The following is a 20,979-nucleotide window of genomic DNA, read 5'->3' on the forward strand; positions in this document are numbered from 1 at the left end:
TGCGCAACCTGGTGAGCTTCATTCTTCAGGATGTGTCCAGCGAAGTCTTCCCCAGGCCCTCTCATCCATGCTAATCTCATCCTCTTCTCATCAAGACCAGTGGATTAACACGTAATGACTTACTTGGTGGTTTTGTGTTTCTTTATCATGTTACTTGCCTGGCTGATTAGGTCATAAGAGAAGTTAAACTTTTCCTACTTTTTTCTTTTCTTTCCTTTTTTTTTTTCTTTTTGTCGGTCATAGAGTTTGAACCCTGGGTTTTGACGCTGTCCCTGAGCTCTTAAGCTCAAGGCTCAAGGCTCATGGTCTTTAGTGTTGGGCTGGCTTTTAGCATCGATCCTCATATCTCAGCCTCCTGAGTAGCTAGGATTACAGGCGAGAGCCATTGCGCCTGGTTTTTTCGTACGTTTTCTCTCTTTTTTTTTTTTTTTGCCAGTCCTGGGGATTGAACTCAGGGCCTGAACGCTGTCCTTGGATTTTCTCAAGGCTAGAGCTCTACCACTTGAGCCTCAGCACCACTTCCAGCTTTTTCTAAGTATGTGGTACCAAGGAATCGAACCTGGGTCTTCGTGCATGCTAGGCAAGCACTCTACCACTAGGCCAAACTCCCGGCCCTTTCCTACGTTTTCTTCCATAGTATTCCGACATAAATTATAGAGACAAGTGCCTTCTGAAGTGCATTTTGAATTATAACACTCTAAAGTGATATTTAGTAACACCTTATTTACTTTCTTTTTTCTCTTCTTTCTTCTTTTTTTTCCCCCCTCATCTTGGCACTTGAACTTAGGGCTTGGAAGCTATCCCTGAGCCTCTTTGTGTTCAAGGTTAGCACTCTACCACTTCAGCCACAGCACCACTTCTGGCTTTTTCTAGGTAGTTTATTGGAAATAAGAATCTCATAGATGTGAGGTGCAGTGGCCTGTAATCCTAGCTACTCAGGAGGCTGAGATCTGAGGATCAAGGTTCAAAGCCAGCACAGGTACAAAAGGACCTGAGATTCTTATCTCCATTTAACTCCTGGAAAATGGGAAGTGGGGCTTGGCTCAAGGGTAGGGAGGTAGCCCTGAGCTGAAGAGCTCAGGGACAGGGCCCAGACCCAGAGTTCAAGCCCCATGAACTCCCCTCCCCCCAAAAAAAAAGAACCTCATAGACTTAGCTGGGAGCATAGCCTAGCAGTAGAATGCTTGCTTGCCTCACAGCATGAAGTCCTAGGTTCATTTCCTCAGTACCACATACAAAGAAAAAGCCGGAAGTGGTGCTGTGGCTCAAGTGGCATAGTGCTAGCCTGGAGCAAAAAGTGTACAAGGACAGTGCCCAGGCCCTGAGTTCAAGCCCTAGAACTGCCCCCCCCCCCAAAAAAAAAGGGAAAAAAAGAATCTCATGGACTTCCCTGCTGGGACTGGCTTTGAACCTTGGTCCTCAGATCTCAGCCTCCTGAATAGGGTTATAGCTGTGAGCCACTGGCACCCAGCTTCATTTACTTACCACTTCTTCCACCTCCACCACCACTACCCCAACACCACCACCTCTTCCTTCTCCTCCTCCTCCTCCTCCTCTTCCTCTTCTTCCTCCTCCTCTTCCTCCACCTTCTCTTTCCTTTTGGTCAGTATGGTGCATGAACTTAGGGCCTGTGCACTGTCCCAAAGGTTTTTAACTCAAAGCTTAGTGCTCTACCACTTTGAGCCATAACACCATTTCTGGTTTTGTCTTTCTGGTCGTTAATTGGAGATAAGAGTCTCACAGATTTTTCTGCCTGGGCTGGTTTTGAACTGCATTCCTCAGATCTTGGCCTCCTGAGTAGCTAGGATTATAGGCATGAGCCATTGATGTCCAGCTTTCTTTCTTTCTTTGTGCTGTAATTCTATCCTTCCTGAAAGTTCTATTCCACTATTTTTCTTTTCTTTCTTTCTTTTTTTTTTGGGCCAGTCCTGGGGCTTGGACTCAGGACCTGAGCACTGTCCTTGGGCTTTCTCAAGGCTAGCACTCTACCATTTGAGCCACAGCACCACTTCCGGCTTTTCTATGTATGTGGTACCGAGGAATCGAACTCAGGTCTTCCTGCATGCTAGGCAAGCACTCTACCAATAAACCAAACTCCTAGCCCCTCCAGTATTTTCTTTCTTTTTGGCAGTATTGGGGTTTGGTCTCAGAGCTCTCATTGCTAAGCAGACGTTTTACCACACCAGCTATGCCATGTTTCCAATATTCCACTATTAGACATTACTTTTTTTTTTTTTTCCCAGTCATGGGGCTTGAACTCAGGGTCTGGGCACTGTTCTCAGACACTTTTTGCTCAAGGCTAGTGCTCTGCCACTTGAGCCACAGCGCCACTCTAGCTCTTCTTATGTATGTGGTTCTGAGAAATCGAACCCAGGGCTTCACGCATGCTAGGCAGCACTCTACCAGTAGGCCGTGCTTGCTCCCAGCCCACATTACTTCTTTTTGACATGACTAGACATTCAGTTTAGTGTAATAACAGTCCATACTATGACATATTATATTTACTTATATCTGTACATATTATTATATGATACTGGTTCTTATTCTGTAGCCCCAGATTCTCCTCCATGAGAAGTAAACATTCCTTTGCCTGCCTGAGGAACATCTGTGGAAACTTTGGTCATGGCATCCATACCAGAGCCTGTTACATTCAGAGAGTTCTGCCCACTATACTATCTGCTCAATGCCATTCCCACAAAGATCCAGAAAGGCTTCCGTTCCATTGTGGTCTACCTCACAGCTCTGGACACCAACGAGGACTATATTGCGGTGGGCAGCAGCATTGGCATGCTCTATCTGTATTGCCGGCACCTCAACCAGATGAAAAAGTACAACTTTGAGGTGAGTTGCTCTTTGAGTCGTAGCATGCCTAAACCATGCTTCATGTTTAGCACATTTGTATTGTAGAATAGGGTAATACATCTCTGATTTTCTACATATGATATGTTTCATCACTTACCCAAGCAATGCTTTAAAGCCATTTTTAACTGAAATACAAGTAAAGTTTCAACTTTTTTCCATGTCTCCAAAAATCCTATTACTTGACATTCTATGATGTTTAATTAACAGTTACAAGAAAACTTTAGAGCCAGGCACTGGTGGCTCATGTCTGTAATCCTAGTTACTCAAGAGGCTGAGATCTGAGGATCTTGGTTTAAAGTCAACCTGGGCACAAAAAGTCCATGAAACTCTTTATCTCTGATTAACTGCCAGAAAACTGGAAGTGGTGCTGTGGGTCAAGTTGTAGAACACTAGCCTTGAATTGAAGAGCTCAAGGACAATGCCTAGTTCAAGCCCCAAGAATAAAGAAAAAAAAAATAAAGATTTTGTTTCTTTTTTTGCCAGTCTGGGGGCTTAAAATCAGGGCCTCAGCTCTATTCTTGGGCTTTCTCAAGACTAGAGCTCTCCCACTTGAGCCACAGTACCACTTCTGGCTTTTTGTATATATATGGTACCGAGGAATCGAACCTGGGTCTTTGTGCATGCTAGGCAAGCACTCTACCACTAGGCCAAACTCCCGGCCCCCCTGACTCTTAAAGTGCCTCGATTAACTTTTTTTTTCTTGAGCTGGACCACTTCCTTTTTTTCTTTTTTCTTATATATGTGGTAACAGGGAATCGAACTCAGGGATTTATGCATGCTAGGCAAGTACACTCCCAGTAGGCCATGCTCCCAGCCCCACCTTGATTAACTTGAAGGATGTCTAGTTACTGTCTTGAAATTATTTATTTATTTATTTATTTATTTTAGTGGGTCATGAGGCTTGAACTCTAGGCCTGGGCGTTGTCCTTGAGCTCTTTAGCTCAAGGCTACCACCCCACCTCTGGAGCCACAGCCCTACTTCCCATTTTCTAGTGGTTAATTAGAGATAAGAGTCTCTCAGTCTTAGCACCATTGGCTCATGCCTATAATCCTAGCTACTCAGGAGACTGAGATCTGAGGATCAAAGTTCAAAGCCAGCCCAGGCACAAAAGGACCTGAGACTCTTATCTCCAATTAACCTCTACAAAACAGAAGTGGGGCTTGGCTCAAGGATAAGGCGTAGCCTTGAGCTGAAAAGCCCAAAGACAGTGCTCAGGCCAAGTTCAAGCCCCATTGACCCACAAAAAAAAAAAAAAAAGAGTCTCTCAGTCTTTTGTGCCCGGGCTGGCTATGAACCTCGATCCTCAGATCTTGGTAGTTAGGATTGCAGGCGTGAGCCACTGTGCCCAGTTTGTCTTGAAATTACTATAAAAAATAATTAAGGGCCCGGGAGTTTGGCCTAGTGGTAGAGTGCTTGCCTAGCATGCATGAAGACACGGGTTCGATTCCTCAGTACCACATGCATAGAAAAAAGCCAGAAGTGGTGCTGAGGCTCAAGAGGTAGAGCTCCGGCCTTGAGAAAGTTCACAGACAGGGCTCAGGCCCTGAGCTCAAGCTGGGTACCAGCAAAAAAGAAAAAATTAAGCTGGGCACTAGAGGTTCATGTCCATCATCCTAACTACTCAGGAGGCTACGATCTGAGGATTGTAGCTTGAAGCCAGCCCCGGCACCAAAGTCTATGAGACTCTTATCTCCCAATCAGCCCCCAGAAAACCATAAGTGGAGCCCTGGCTCAGAGTGGTAGAGCACTAGCTTTGAGCTCAATTGCTTAGGGCCAGGGCACAAGCCCAGAGTGTAAGCCCCATAACCACCAACAACTAAAAATTATATTGGGAAATTGCCAGATTATGCACATCTAAAATAAGGTTACTTCTATAGCACAGATAACCTGACCGGTTGTGTTCTGCCCTGACTCAGGTGTCTTTGTTGTAGGTGTTGCTAGGGATGTTTTATAGTGGTGGGATGGCTGGCAAGAAATACTTGTGAACTGTAGCCCACTCATTATGTTTATTGAGTACATAGTTTACCCTTTGATAAATCCATGTATGAAAGATTATATATATGCATATACATATGTGTCTGTATACATAAATATTTAAAATATATAACGATACATATGTATATACACATATATAGATGTAGTACAGATGGTTACAGTTACATAAGTTAAGTATAGATTACATTTCGTTTTAGCAAAGTCACCCTTTCCCTTTCTCCTTGTTTTTCTTTCCCATCCTCAGCCACAAATTGTGTAATTATATAGGTCATTTTCTTTTCTTTTTTTTTTTTTTTTGTCAGTCATGGGGCTTGAACTCAGGGCCTGGACACTGTCCTTGGGAGCTTTTTGCTCAAGGCTAGCCCTTTGCCACCTGAGCCACAGCGCCATATCTGGCCTTTTGTGTGTATGTGGTGCACAGGAATTGATCCCAGGGCTTCATGGATGCTAGCTGAGCGTTCTACCACTAGCCTACGTTCCTATCCTGTGTGTGTATTTGCAAGACATTGTCTAGTGAGCACCACTGCTGCTCACCCTGGGTCCCTCCATGTTGGTACCTCCACCAATATATTTTTTCTTTTCCTTTCTTGAACTCTTTATTGAACCCTTAGCTATTTAGCTCAAGGCCATAGTACCACTTCTGGTTTCCTGCAGTTAAGAGTCTCAGGGACTTTTATGCCCAGATTGGCTTTGAACCGAGATACTCAGATCTTGGCTCTACCCATATATATATATATATATACCCATATATATATATATATATATATATATATGCCAGTCCTGGGCTTCGGCTCAGGGCCTGAGCACTGTCCTTGGACTTTCTCAAGGCTAGAGCTCTACCACTTGAGCTTCAGCACCACTTCCGGCTTTTTTCTATGTATGTGGTACCGAGGAATCGAACCCGGGTCTTCATGTATGCTAGGCAAGCACTTTAACCACTGGGCAAAACTCCCGGCCTCTACCCATATATTTTTAACAACAACAACAACAACAAAATGTTTGCATTTCCTGGAGTTTGTTTCAATATGTTTTCAATGTTCAGAGAAAGTTATGTCTTTGTGCTAAAATATTATAAACAAGCTGGGCCCAGGTACCTTACACCTGTAATCCTAGCTACTCAGGGAGCTGAGATCTGAGGATTGCGATCAAAGCCAGCTTGAGCAGGAAAATCTGTAAGACTTTTATCTCAATTAACCACCAAAAAGCTAGAAGTAGAGCTGTGGCTCAAGTGGTACAACAGTAGCCTTGTATATAAAAACTCAGGGACAGTGCTCAGGCTCTAAATTCAAGCCCCAGCACTGGCACCAATTTTTTTTTTTTTTTTAATAAAGCAAGATAAAAGTAAAGAAGAAGGGCCAGGAGTTTGGCCTAGTTGTAGAGTGCTTGCCTAGCATGCACGAAGCTCTGGGTTTGCTTCTTCAGTTCGCATACACAGAAAAATCCAGAAGAGGTGCTATGGCTTAAGTAATAGAGCTTTAGTCTTGAGAAAGCCCAAGGACAGTGCCCAGACCCTGATTTCAAGCCCCAGGACTGGCAAAAAAAAAAAAGGGTAATGCTTCAGAATGTTATGCACATCTCATTGGCTTAAATGTATTTTCTAAAGTGATATAGACATTAGAGCTTTTATCTCAACTTTGAGCCAAAGGTGCAGTTGCCTAATGCCTTTCCTTGGCTTTCCTATGGAAATAACTGCCAGGTTATTTCCCAATAACATCATGAATCAAAGTGAAACTGGATCCTTCTCATTTCATGTAGTTACCGGAGGGTGAGGCACAGCTCAGCAGTGGAGCACTTGCCTAACATGCCTTGGGCACTGGGTTTAACCTCTAGCATTAAAAGGAAGTAGAGGAGGAGGAGAGGCAGATGGCGAGGAGGAGGGGAGAATTGTAATTGTAAGGTGTGCTGAAAGGAAGCTCCACACAGTTCAAGAGAAGAGGGTTTACTGTGTGAGGAAAGAGCAGACCTCCTGCCACCCAAGATGGAGTTGGGAGAGCAAGAGCAGTTAGTGCAGGAAGTGAGAGATTATTTAGGAGTAGGGGTGTGGCCATAGTGCAAGTGGATGTAGGGAAATAACTCAGACTGGGGGACCTCCCACTGCCCCAGGCATGCCAGTTGCCAGAGTTACAGATGATGGGCAGGGATTTCCAAGGTGCAGGGGGAGAGAGCCAAGGGAAGAAGTTGTTTTTTCCAGGTGGACCTAACATTCCCGCTTTCTGATAGTTGTAAAGGGTACTGACTCTTTCTGACTACTTTCTGCTTACAAGGGGTGTCGACATTGAGGGTAGAAGGCAGGGATGCTGTCCGTCCAGACGGCAACAATAACAGTTCCATGTTAGTGAACATGCATATGCATAAGAGGTAGGGGTCTCATCTTCAGGGATGCAAGACAGCTTTACCTTGGTAGTTTGAGAGACGAGCAGGCATAACTTGGAGTCATCATCAGTATAGAAGGGGCAAGAGCAGGAGTTCACTTTTGACAGAAGAAACCACAGTGGCTGTCCATTGAGTTAAACTGCAGTGGGAGCAGTCAGCAGACCCTGATGAGGGCCTGTCCACTTAGATTAAGGGTCTTGAGAAAGAGTTGATCCTCAGGCAAAATTGGGGGAGAAGGAAAAGGGCTGTAAGGGGCTGAGGGAGTCTTAGATATGGGACAGTAGGATAAGATTAAAAAGGAATGTAAAAGGAAGGTTATCTATTCTATCTGGGTAGTTGCAGAGCAAGTAAGAAGGCCTTCTACACCCACCACTGAGATCTGGGAAGGAAAGGACGGGCTGGAATACTCAGGTAACAATGAACAACTGGCTCCCATGTCCAAAAGAAAGGAAACAAGTAGAAAGGCAAGCTCTTGCCCAGTGGCCTTCCTTGCCACTGTATGCTGGGTGCCTCTTCCTTGGTGTATGTTGGGTGCCTCTTTGAAGAGCCCGGAGGGCTGCTTCCAGGAGCTGGCAATTTTTCCCGTTATGGGCAACCTTATCAGTTTTTTTCTGTTCCTCCCAGTTGTTAAAAACCTTAAAGGCCATGCTCACCATATCTCTTTGAACCTTTTTTTTTGTTGTTGTTTTTGTTTTTTTGTTTTTGTAAATACCGGGAGCTGACTGGGAGATAAAATGGGTATTAAGGACCACTATACCTTCCCTTGACTCTGGGTCCAGCTTAGTATAACATTTGTGGCTTTATTGCCAGACTTGTGCTGACTGGCATATTTAGATCCTCTAGTGTACAGTTTCCAGGCCTAGGCGCCTTCCTTTAACTCAGGGCTTCATTATTGACTCCATTTTGCTGTGGAGATAGGAAAATTACTTCAGGAGAGTAACTGCCTTTGTAAAATCTTGAGTTCATCAGCAGGTTCTTTGTTGCTGAAGAAGAAAATTAGTGAAACAGTCTATAAATTCTTATTTAGTCTTCACAAATATTTCAAATCTACTAGTTACTTGGAATGCTAGCAGTTAGTGGAAGATTAAGCTACCAGAAGAAACTCATGAAGAAAGCTTTGTCAAACTTCATGGTTCTCATGAATATACTCACAAAGAGCCCATTGTCCTGATGGAGTTTTATCCAGGGTATAAAGGGAACATGGCCTGCTAAGGTGCCTAAAGCAGGTAGATGATACCAGGTGCTTGTCTAGAAAGCCACTTAACATCTTTTTTTTTTTTTTTTTGGTACTGGGGCTTGAACTCCAGGCATCATGCTCTTCCTCACTTGGCTTTTTTACTTGAAGTTGGTGCTCTAACACTTGAGCTACACCTCCACTTCTGATTAGCTGGAAATAAAAGTCTCAAAGTTTTTAGGCCTAGGTGACTTCAAACTGTGATCTCAGACTCAACCTTCTAAGTAGGATTACAGGCGTGAACCGAAATAACCTGGCCTTAGAATAGCTGCTTACTGTTAATAGTCATGATTAATTAGTCCTTACTAAGCAGTAATAGTCTAAACTGTTGGCAACTTTCAGCATCTCACTCCTTATTATGAATATCAGAAACTCCTGACTGATAACACTAACAAGATGCATCTCTTCCATCTTAGAGATTAAGGTCCAAACCTCTGTATCCCAGTGTAACAGCAGATGTATTTATAACTTATGAAAATGCCCGAAAGCTGCCAAGTATCAGATGAAAGTTAGCTCTGTCACCACCACCTCCTCTTGCTGTGGGCGTTTTTTCCTGTGCATGCCTCATTCCTGCAGCTCAGCTTTCAGAGAACCAGGACGGCGGCCTGCTTTAGTTTGCACAGCTAGAGCATCTTACTTGCTATGGCAAGTATGGAGGGTATTCTGTACCAGAATTTAAAATGCCATATGTCTAAGCAAGGTCAAAGCAGTTGTACAGAATCTGATTTTCCAAATTATTGTCTTAGTAGATCCAAATGTTGTTTTCAACAATGACAAGAAAATTGCAAGACCAAGAAACATGAAAGTATGGCCCATTCAAAGAGAATAAGCCAATATTCAGCCAGTACCAACCGACACCTATGATCTCAGCTACGCAGGAGGCTGAGATCCAAGGATCATGGTTCAGAGCCAGACAGGGTAGGAAAGTCTTTGAAACTCTTACCTCCAATTAACTAGGAAAAACCTGGAAGTGGAGCTGTGGCTCAAGTAGTAGAATGCTATCCTTTAGCAAAATAAGCTCAGGGACAACACAGGCCCTGAGTTGAAGCACCAGGACCAGCAAACACACACAAAATCAAATGATGAACCCACTATTTAAAACAAGTCTTAAAATCTGCTTAAAAAACAAAAGGGTGGGGGCTGGGAGTTTGGCCTAGTGGTAGAGTGCTTGCCTAGCATGCATGAAGACCTGGGTTCGATTCCTTAGTACCATATACATAGAAAAAAGCCAGAAATGGTGCTGAGGCTCAAGTGGTAGAGCTCTAGCCTTGAGAAAGTCCAAGGACAGTGCTCAGGTCCTGAGCTCTAGCCTTGAGAATGTCTAAGGACAGTGTTCAGGTCCTGAGCTCAAACCCAGGACTGGCCAAAAAAAAAAGGTGGAAGTGGCGCTGTGGCTCAAGAAGTAGGGCAGTAGCCTTGAGCTGAAGGACAGTACCCAGACCCAGAGTTCAAGTTCCACGACCAACAAAAAAAAAAAAGAATAGGGGACGCAGGAATTTGACCTAGTGGTAAGAGTGCTTGCCTAGCATGCATGAAAACCCTGGTTCAGTGACTTGGACATACATAGAAAAAGCCAGAAGTGGTGCTATGGCTCAAGTGGTAGAGCCCTAGCCTTAAGAAAGCTCAGGGACAGTGCTCAGACCCTGAGTTCAAGCCCTGTGACTGGCAAAAGCAAAAAGAGAAAGCAAAACAAACAACAAAAGAAGATGTGGAGGGGCCGGGAGTTTGGCCTAGTGGTGGAGTGCTTGCCTAGCATGCACGAATACCCGGGTTCGATTCCTCAATACCATGTGCATATAAAAAAGCTGGAAGTGGTGCTGAGGCTCAAGTGGTAGAGCTCTAGCCTTGAGAAATTCCAAGGACAGTGCTCAGGCCCTGAGCCCAAGCTCAAGCCTGGCAAAAAAAAAAAAAAAAAAAAAAAAAAAAAAGATGTGGAGGAGAGCAACATTTTTTCTTCTGGACCAGGGCATTGTCCCTGAGCTCTTTAGCTCAAGACTGCTGCCCTACCCCTTGAGCCACAGAGCCACTTCGGTTTTCTGATGATTAACTGAAGATAAGAGTCTCATGATCTCTAGTACCCCAACTGGCTTTGAACCCTGATCCTCAGATCTCAGCCTCCTGAGTGGTTAGGATTACAGGTGTGAGCCACTTACCGAGCTCTGGCAAGAACATTTTTAAAAGGTAACTATCAATAGAGAGAAAACTTAAACCAAAAGTATCTGAAGCTAAAAAGTATCATAGTTTTAAAATTCTTAGAAGCCTTCACAGCTACTTTTTCTTTTTTTTTTTTTTCTTTTTGTTGGTCATGGGGCTTGAACTCAGGGCTTGGGCACTGCCCCTGAGTTTTTTTATTTTTTATTTTCTTTAATAGGTTGTGGGACTTGAATTCTGGGCCTGGGCATTGTCTTGGAGATCTTCAGCTCAAGGCTAACCCTTGAGCCACAGTGCCACTTCTGGTTTTCTGGTGGTTAATTGGAGATGAAAGTCTTACGGACTTTAGGGGCCAGGAGTTTGGCCTAGTGGTAGAGTGCTTGCCTAGTGTGCACCAGACCAGGGTTCGATTCCTTGGTACCATATACATAGAGAAAGCAGGAAGTAATGCTGTGGCTCAAGCCCCCCGCCCCCCCCCCCAAAAAAAAGCTGGGTGCAGCTACTCAGGAGGCTGAGATGTGAGGGATCATGGTTCAAAGCCAGCCTGGGCACTAAAAAAGGCTATGAGAAAGTAATACAGCTACTCCCTGGCGAATGTAACTATAACCCCTCTATGCATTACCCCGACTATTAAAAAAAAATCTGCTTATCACCAATTAACCACCAGAAAACCAGACAGGCACTGTGGCTCAAGTAGCAGGACGGGGTGCCTTTGAGCTAAAGAGCTCAGGGACAATGCTCAGGCTCACAGTTGAAGTCTCATAACTGACCACGATGACGTCGACGACGACAACAACAAAAGGCCTTTAGTGTCCAAGCTGGCTTCTGAACCACATGATCCTCAGATCTCAGCCTTCTTAGTAGTTAGGATTACTGGCGTGAGCCTCCATGAGCTTTGTTTGCTCAAGGCTAGCATTATATCATTTGAGTCACAGCTCCACTTCTAGTTTTCTTGTGGTTAATTGGATAGAATCTTACAGACTTAGCTGGGCTCCTGCCGGCTCATGATTGTTATCCTAGCTACTTAGGAGGCTGAGATCTGAGGACCATAGTTCAAAGGCTGTGAAACTCTTATCTCCAATTAACCACCAGAAAGCCAAAAGTGGTGCTGTGGCTCAAGGGGTAGAGTGTTAGCCTTGAGCTGAAGAACTCAGGGACAGTGTTCAGGCCCAGAGTTCAAGCCCCATGCCGGGCCTCCTCCGCCTCACCCCCCCAAAAAAAGCAGGGTCAGGGATCCTAGAAAAGAAAATAAGATTTTAAGAGGTTTACATATCTTTCTGACTTGAATACATTTCCAGTAGGAACATAAATGTATGGACTCCTTTGGTTATATTTTTCTTGCTACTTATTTTAAGTGTGTCTGCTTACAGATAATTTGTTTTCCACATTTCCTGTCTCAGGGGAAGACGGAGTCTATCACTGTGGTGAAGCTGCTGAGCTGCTTTGATGACCTGGTGGCAGCTGGCACAGCCTCGGGGAAGGTTGCAATTTTTCAACTTGTGTCTTCATTGCCAGGGAGAAATAAACAAGTAGGTATTCATTCCATTAGTATTTCTTCATTTCTTGACAGATTCTTCATGGATTTTACAAATGAGAACTCCTCATCTGCCTAGAAAACTTATTCTTAGCAGAACACTGTGCTGTTTATAGCTGTGTGACATTTCTGTTCCGGTGTGGCATGAAGCACACAGGAATGTTCTCAAATTTGCTTAATACCCTCTTACTGTGTTCTTATGAGGTTTGTTCTTGTTGCTTTATATTTTTTTGGTGGTACTATGATTTGAAATTAGGGCCTTGCCTTTTCTAGGTAGGCATGCTAATGCTTGGGCCACATTCTCAGTACTTCAGCTGTTTTTCAAATAGGGGATTTGAATTTATAACTGGGCTAGCCCAGGACATCAATCTTCCTATTTGTACTTTTCACAGAGCCAGGGAGACAGGTACTTGTGTTTGTTGTTTGAGATAGGATCTTGCTCAGTGGCCCAGTGAGTCTTCCTACATTAGCCTCCTGAGTGCAGAAATGCACCACTAGGCCTTACTTCTCTGAGTTTTCAATGTGAACAGACAAATGTAGCCTTGTACTGGGTTTTGTATGAAAGATTGGCTCTCCATAAATAAGTGATGCCCACATAGCCCCAGTCACTGCATAATTCTCTTCCTTGTGTGCTTTGATTGTGTATTCATAGCTTCGAAGATTTGATGTCACCGGTTTTCACAAACATAGCATTACAGCTCTGGCTTGGAGCCCCAATGGAATGAAGTTATTCTCAGGAGATGACAAAGGGAAAATCGTTTATTCTTCTCTGGACTTAGATCAGGTAAAATTATTTTCAGAAATATTGTTGGCTATTTTGGGGGGGGGGTTCATGGGGCTTGAACTTGGCCTGGGCGCTGTCCCTGAGCTCTTCATCTCAAGGCTACTGCCCCACCCTTGAGATAAGCCCCACTTCCTGTTTCTAGAAGTTAATTGGAGATAAGAGTCCCAGGTCCTTTTGTGCCTGGGCTGGCTTTGAACCATGATCCTTAGATCTCAGCCTCCTGAGTAGCTAGGATTTCAGGAGTGAGCAACTGCATCTGGCTATTGGCTATTTCTAATGTAATAGAAAAAATTATAATGGGACGCAGTGACTCATGCCTGTAAGAGTCTCATAAGCTTGTAATCCTAGCTATTCAGGAAGCTGAGATCTGAGGATAAAGATTCAAAGCCAGCCCAGAAACAAAAGGACCTGAGACTCTTATCTCCAGTTAACCACTAGAAAACAGGAAGTGGAGGTTGGCTCAAGGGTAGGGTGGTAGCCTTGAGCTGAAGAGCTCAGGGACAGCTCAGTTCAAGCCCCATGACCCACAAAAAAAAAAAAAAAAAAAAAAAAGTCTCATGTACTTTAGTGCCTGAACTGGCTTTGAACTGTGATCCTCAGCCTTCTGAGTAGCTAGATTTACAGGTGTGAGCCACCACCCGGCTTTCTCCTTTTTCTTTTTTTTTTTTTTTTGATGTAGGGAGTTGGCAGGGCAGTCCTAGGGTTTGAACTTAGGACCTCTTACTAGCCCTTGAACCATACACCCAGCTCTTTTTTTTTTTTTTTTTTTTTTGCCAGTCCTGGGCTTGAGCTCAGGGCCTGAGCACTGTCCTTGGACTTTCTCAAGGCTAGAGCTCTACCACTTGAGCCTCAGCACCATTTCCGGCTTTTTCTATGTATGTGGTACCGAGGTATTGAACCCGGGTCTTCATGCATGCTAGGCAAGCACTCTACCACTAGGCCAAACTCCCAGGCCCCCCCCCCCACTTTTTTTTTTTTTTTTTTTTTTTTTTTTTTTTTTTTGCCAGTCCTGGGCTTGAACGCAGGGCCTGAACAACATCCTTGAATTTTTCTCAAGTCTAGAAATCTACCACTTGAGCCTCAGCACCACTTCCAGCTTTTATTCTTTCTCTATGTGGTGCCAAGGAATCTAACCCAGGTCTTCATGCATGCTAGGCAAGTAATCTACCACTAGGCCAAACTCCCAGCCCTCACCAGCTCTTTTTTGCTTCAGTTCTTTTCTCTTTTTCTTTTTCTTTCCTTTTTTTTTTTTTCCCCCCCAGTTCTGGGGTTGAATGCAGGGCCTGAGCACTTGGACTTTCTCAAGGGTAGAGCTCTACCACTTGAGCTTTTTCTATATAAGTGGTACCAAGGAAAGGGCCTTCGTGCATGCTAGGCAAGCACTCTACCACTGGGCCAAACCCTGACCCTTTAGTTCATTTTTCAGCTCTTTTTTGTTCACATTTTTGCATATGACTACAGTCTTTCTGCTTTCATCACTCAAGTTGCTGAGTACATGATACACCTCGTCCAGCTTCTTTTTCAATCGGGTCTGGCTCTTGCTGGTCTTGCCCAGGCGAACCTCAAATGGCAATCCTTCTGTCTCTGCTTCCTGAGAGTACAGGTTTCCTCCCTTATACTTTGCTTAAATGTTTCTTTCCAAGTATGTGGCATGAAATATATGTTAACAGTTGCTATTATCAATGAGGACATTTCCTCCCTTATACTTTGCTTAAATGTTTCTTGGGCCGGGAGTTTGGCCTAGTGGTTAAAGTGCTTGCCTAGCATGCACGAAGACCCGGGTTCGATTCCTTGGTACCACATACATAGACAAAAGCCAGAAATGGTGCTGAGGCTCAAGTGGTAGAGTGCTAGCCTTGAGAAAGTCCAAGGACAGTGCTCAGGCCCTGAGCTCAAGCCCAGGACTGGCAAAAAAAAAAAAATGTTTCTTTCCAAGTATGTGGCATGAAATATATGTTAACAGTTGCTATTATCAATGAGGACATAGCCAAATCTGAAGAAATTAAAACATACTTTTTAGCTTGTTAGACAGGTCTCCCACCACGCAACACTGACCTGAGGTCTCTGTGCTCTCACAGGGGATCTGCAACTCGTACTTGGTGTTAGAAGAGCCATCCTCCATTGTGCAGCTGGATTACAGCCAGAAGGTGTTGCTTGTCTCTACCTTGCAGAGAAGTCTACTCTTCTACACAGAAGAAAAGTCTGTCAAGCAGATTGGAACCCAGCCAAGAAAAAGGTACATTTCATAAAGACTCCTTTGCTCTTAGTGTTGGGCCTTGTCACAGAAATGGCTCTAAGTTCTGGATTTTCTGTGTGACAGATGTGGATACCCACTTGTCCTGGGGCTCCCTGGGGCCTGAGCTTACTTAGGCACCTCATGAGATGCGTTGATTAAGGAGGAGTTCAGGGAGCTGTGGGTGAGCTACTCTGTGTCAGTGTGAGGTGTGTTGAGTCCAGCTCTGCCTGCATTGCCCCAGGGACTCAGTTATATAACTGCCTTGTGCCATGGCTGCCCACCTGTCATGTACTATGGCAGCCTTGGCATGGCCAGCAGGGCTGCATGAGCCCTGGCTGACAGTTGTCCTTCCAGAATTCATCATGGCCCTGCATGTTGAGTGGCAGTAGCCAGAAATGGGGAGGTCCTGGTTGAGAGAGTGTCCCATTTCGATGACCAGCCAGCCTCTACCATACCAGCTAGGTGCACAAGGGTCAGGTGGAATGCATATGTGACTTGCATTCACCTTCTTCATCCCAGCCCAAAGCACTCTGCAGACAGGTTGTGTGGGAGGGGTGAGGAAAGAGGAAGCAGAGAAGTTACGCTGGTGAGAAGGAGGAGAGGGAGGAGCCCAGATGGGCATGGGGGACTAGGACACTGACACAGGCTGGTTGTCAGCTGGCTGGTGGGCGTCCTTCTTTCCTCTCAGTAAAGAGGTACTACTGCCTGCAGAGAACCAGGCAGGTTGGCAGCAGACCAACCATTAGAGCATGGTTTGCGGCAGACTCTGGAGAATGGGGAGACTGGCAGACATGTGTCAGTTCTTAGCAGTGGTGGTGCCATCTGTGACAGCTGGAAGGCTTGGGTGAAGTCAGGAGAATACAGCAAGCTTTTTCGGGCACTCTAACAGGCCACTCTTCTGTACCCTGCTTTGCAGAAGCACAGTAGAAGTCTGTTCTGTTTTGCACTGTGGGCCTTTAGCTCTAAAGAGATCTTCTCATACCTCCCCTTCGCCTTCCATTTAATTCTGCCAGATACTAGCAGTCTGGCCTTTTCATGACCAGAATCTCCCTGTTGGCCCTAGAAACCTCAGTAGGGTTTGTGAGGGTTCCACAGAAATGAATTCTGACTTTCTCTGCAACATTCTTCCTACGAGCCTGGCATTAGGTCCTGGCTCATCTGCTGGTGCTTGCCTGTGTCTCAGGAAGGACATCAGGGTCTAAAGAGAGTCAAAAGCTAGTTTGTGTCAGGTACCAATAGCTCAGGCCTATACTGCTAGCTACTCAGGCAGCTGGAATCTGAGGATTGCACTTTTAAGCCAGACTGGGCAGGAAAGACCACAAAACTCTTGCCTCTAATAACTTGCCAAAAAAGCCAGAAGTGGAGCTGTGGCTCAGGTGGGAGTACTCTTAACCTTGAGCAAAAAGAAGCTCAGGAATAGCTTGAGTTCAGGCCCTAGGACTAACACACACACAAACAGAGCTGGCTAGTTTGGTTTCAATCCTGTACCCAGCTGCCTTTCAAACCTAGCCTCCAGCTGTGTGGTGACATAGGTAGTTTTGATGGTAAACCTCTCATGGGCATCTTGTCTTTTGCCCGCATTAGGAGGGTCAGGATGCAGAAATAAATGAATGTGTTTCCTTTCCTAGAGGGAAGAAGCTTGGAGCATAGAGGCAACACAGGATCAAGTGATGGGCTGTTTCTCTATCATAGGCAGCTTCCAATGGTATTTTCAAGTTACAGGGGCCATGCCTGTGCTTGGGAGCAGTCTTTCATCAGCAGGTATTAGGAAGGGACAGTTGTGTGTTCGGTGGTAGTAAGACAGGTCAAGAACCACAGGGCCTTAAGTCAGGCAGGCCCTGTCCTGAGACAGAGATGGCCAGGCAGCAAAATGTAAGGAGAGGCTATAGTACATGTTATAAAGGAAGCAGTACAGCTACAGAGCAGTACAGAGTGAGGCTGGGACCTTTTTGTAGATAGAATGGCTGGGGAAAGCCTCCTGGACTGTGATGTTTGAGCTGAAACCTAAAATGGAGAGAGCTGGCAGGAGGGCATGGCAAACCCAGAGAACAGCAGATGCCAAGACCCCCACTAAGACCTGGCTTAGATGTCCAAGGAGCCAGAAGTGACCAGGATGGCAGAAAAGTGGGTATGTCAGGGCACTAGAATAGAATGAACTAGTGGGGAGGTTGCTGTTATCTTGATGATCCTAGGCATTGTGAAAGCCTAGGCAGGAGACAAACAGGTGTATTTCATAGCTTACCCTGATTCTGTGTGGAGACCACAGGAGGGGGTAGGGAGAGGCTGTTTTGGGGTCAATGCCATGAAGACTGGAAGGCAGAAAATGATGCTTGTGGCTCAAGTGGTAGAGCGCTAGCCTGGAGCTGAAGAGCTTAGGGACAGCACCCAGGCCCAGGGTTCAAGCCCCACTACTGACAAAAAAAAAAAAAAAGATGGGAAGGCATATGGGGAGGTACAGTAGGACAAGGCTGAATAATGGATTGGATATAGTAGGCAGGGAGGAAAAGAGAGAAACAAGATTCCTGTTGTCTGTCTGTCTTTCTGTGTTTTTTTTGTCTGTACTAGAGCTTGAATTCCTATTTTCTTCGTTAATGCAACTAAATGGGGGAGATTGGAAGTGAAGATGAGACAAGATGCCAAGAGCATGGCCTAGTTGGTACAGTGCCTGCCTAGCATGCACAAAGCCCTGGGTTTGATTCCTAAGTGCCACAATGTACCCAAAAATCCAGAAATGGTGCTGTGGCTTAAGTGGTAGAATATTAGCCTTGAGAAAGCCCAAGAACAGTGCTCAGGCCCTGAATACTAGTCCTACAACTGGCCAAAAAAAAGAACTGGTCACAGTGGGTCACGCCTATAATCCTAGCAACTCTGGAGGATGAGATCTGAGCATTGAGGTTCAAAGCCAGCCCAAGAACTAAAGTCATTGAGACTCTTATCTCCAGTTAACCACCAGAAAACCAGAAGTGGCACTGTGGCTCAAGAGGTAGGGCAGTAGCCTTGAGCTGAAGAGCTCAGGGACACCACCTAGGCCCAGAGTTCAAGTCCCATGACAAAAAAAAAAATGGGTAGGGGAAGGGAAATGGGGACAAAAACATGAGAAAGGGTAGCAATTTGTGAAGTAATGTACCTTCTATCTGGCGAATATAATGTAACCCTTCTACTAATTACAATAAAAAAATTTTGAAAAAGGAAGAAGAAAGAAGAGGAGGAGAGAGAGAAGATGGGAGGTGTGAGGTGTGGCTATGGGGAGGTGGGTTTTGGATATACCGATGCCGAGGTGATCATGTGGGAGCATCTGGAGCACTGGGCAGCAGCTCAGAGAGAGATGAAAGCTGAAAATCCCTTTATCCCAGCAAGGTGGGAAGTCACAAAAGGGAACAGATGTGGTAGCTTTGGTGGGACACTAAAATGGACTCAGGGTGCACCACAGGAAACAGTGGGGCTCACAGGGTAGGCCTGACTTGTTAGGAAACGCAGGAGGAGGCTACAGCTCGCCTTGTTGGAACTCTTTGGGAACCTCTGTCTAGAGGATTTCCCCCAAAACAATGCCCCCCATGGACAGTCATCAGACCCAAGTGTCCTATTAGAGGTGTCCTAGAAAGCTCTTTGCTACCAGAACATTCTTAGCTAGTCTCTTGAACTTTTTTCCAGAGCTAGAGCTGATATATGATACCATCCTGGGATTTAGTTATCTTAGCACCCAAGGAGTCTAGTGGGACATTAACATGTAGAGACCCCATCCCCAAATAACTACTTGGGAGACTCTGAGAAGCTGGCCCTAGGGACAGTGAGGGCAGCTGTGTGCAGGGATGGTAGATGCTGAGAATGCTGTGGGGAATCCACAGGAATACAGCAGCTCCTCTGCAGGGACCTGGAGTGTCACAGCACTGCTGGTAGTGCTTTATGTAGCCTTTCCATTTGCTCTTCAGCTTCAGCGATGGAGCTGTTACACTTCTACAGCTTAGCAAATAGGATCTTAGAAGGTGAAGTAACCGCACACCTCACACTTCTGAAATGTCAGGATGGAACTGAGCCCAGGTCTTACTCTAAAGCCAATATACTGTCTACACCTTGAGAAATAGTTTAGAAAACAACAAAGTGTAGGAGTAAGCAGAAATGCTTAAAGTAGAAATCTGCATTGAGAAAGATGTGAAAGAGTGAGAAGTCAGATTGCTGGGGAGTAGAGACTGGGATCAACACACTGACGGAAGTTTGCAATTGTCTTTTTTGGGGGGAGGGTGGGACGGGGGTCACTCGTGGGGCCTGAATTCAGGGGCCTGGGTGGGCACTGTCCCTGAGCTCTTTTGATCAAGGTCAGTGCTCTACCACTTTGAGCCATGGCTCCACTTCTGATTTTCGGGTGGTTAATTGGAGATAGGAGTCTCACAGACTTTCCTGCCCAAGATGGCACTGAACCATGATCCTCAGATCCCTTTCGTAGCTGGGATTACAGGTGTGAGCCATTGCACCTAGCTATGGCTGCTTCTTCTTCTTCTTTTTTTTTTTTAAATCAAGGATAATCTTGAAAACTTAATGTTAAGTGAAAAAAAGGTTGCAAAAGTATACAAATTGCATCATACATACTATTTTTTTAGATAAAAATAAGAGACAAGGGCTGGGAGTTTGGCCTAGTGATTATACATACTATTTTTTTTAGATAAAAATAAGAGACAAGGCCGGGAGTTTGGCCTAGTGGTTAAAGTGCTTGCCTAGCATGCATGAAGACCCGGGTTCGATTCCTCGGTACCACATACATAGAAAAAAAGCCAGAAGTGGAGCTGAGGCTCAAGTGGTAGAGCTCTAGCCTTGAGAAAGTCCAAGGACAGTGCTCAGGCCCTGAGCTCAAGCCCAGGACTGGCAAAAAAAAAAAAAAAAAATAAGAGACAAGGGCTGGGAATTTGGCCTAGTGGTAAGAGTGCTTGCCTAGCATGCACCAAGACCCAGGTTCGATTCCTCGGCACCCCACATACATATAAAAAGCCAGAAGTGGTGCTGTGGCTCAAGTGGTAGAGTGTTTGCCTTGAGAAAGTCCAAGGACATTGCTCAGGCCCTGAGCTCAAGCCACAGGACTGGCAAAAAAAAAAGAGAGAGAGAGAGAGAGAGAAAGACAGGCCAGGCCCAGTGGCTCAAGTCTGTAAACCTAGCTACTCAGGAGGCTGAAATCTGATGATCATGGTTTAAAGCGAGCCTGGACACTAAAGACTGTGAGACTCTTATCTCCAACTAACCACCAGAAAACCAGAAGTGGGGCTGTGGCTTAAGGAGCAGGTCAAGTAGCCTTGAGCTGAAGGGCTCAGTGACAATGCCTAGCCCCAGAGTTGGTGCGGCAGCCTTGAGCTGTAGAGCTCAGGGACGGCGCCCAGGCCCAAGGTTCAAGCCCCACGACTGACATAAAAAAGAAAGAGAAACAGCACTAAATTATTTCCGACAAAAAAAGAGAGAGAGAACACTAAATTATTTAGGGTTTAGGAACACACAGATATGTGAATGAATCATCAGGAAAGGCAAGGAAGTATGATGCAGTTCAGTTCAGTGGTCATCAGGACGGTGGGAGACAGAGACAGGAGCATAGCGGGGACCTGCAGGCCAGCTACTGCTCTTAAGATGGAAGATGGGTTTCTGCAGCCGGGGGGTTAGTCCACTAGACTTCATAACTCTTATTACATATATTCTTTTGCATATGTCAGAAATTTCATAAAACAAAACAACATCAAGCCTGGGAACTGGAAGGGACTGTGGTGTTCTGGATGGAGTTGGGGGTTCCTCAAAGAGTAGCAAGTATAGATGAGTGGCTGTTCCTCTTGGTGGA

General features: G+C 45.2%; 1 protein-coding gene across 1 annotated transcript in view; it reads left to right on the forward strand.

Moving 5' to 3' along the window:
• The window catches only part of Tecpr2 (tectonin beta-propeller repeat containing 2), a 69,370-nt gene continuing 48,391 nt past the window's right edge, over nt 1-20,979 (forward strand). Inside the window, exons 1-5 of the mRNA XM_090344872.1 lie at nt 1-111; nt 2,552-2,841; nt 12,017-12,145; nt 12,803-12,934; nt 15,013-15,170. Coding sequence (XP_090200998.1) covers nt 2,623-2,841; nt 12,017-12,145; nt 12,803-12,934; nt 15,013-15,170 — 638 coding nt within the window. The 5' untranslated portion in view covers nt 1-111; nt 2,552-2,622. The remainder of the gene's footprint in view (nt 112-2,551; nt 2,842-12,016; nt 12,146-12,802; nt 12,935-15,012; nt 15,171-20,979) is intronic.

Source organism: Megascapheus bottae, chromosome 14 (assembly GCF_031878675.1).
Source record: "Megascapheus bottae isolate mThoBot1 chromosome 14, mThoBot2.hap1, whole genome shotgun sequence".
NCBI classification, from domain to species: Eukaryota; Metazoa; Chordata; class Mammalia; order Rodentia; family Geomyidae; genus Megascapheus; species Megascapheus bottae.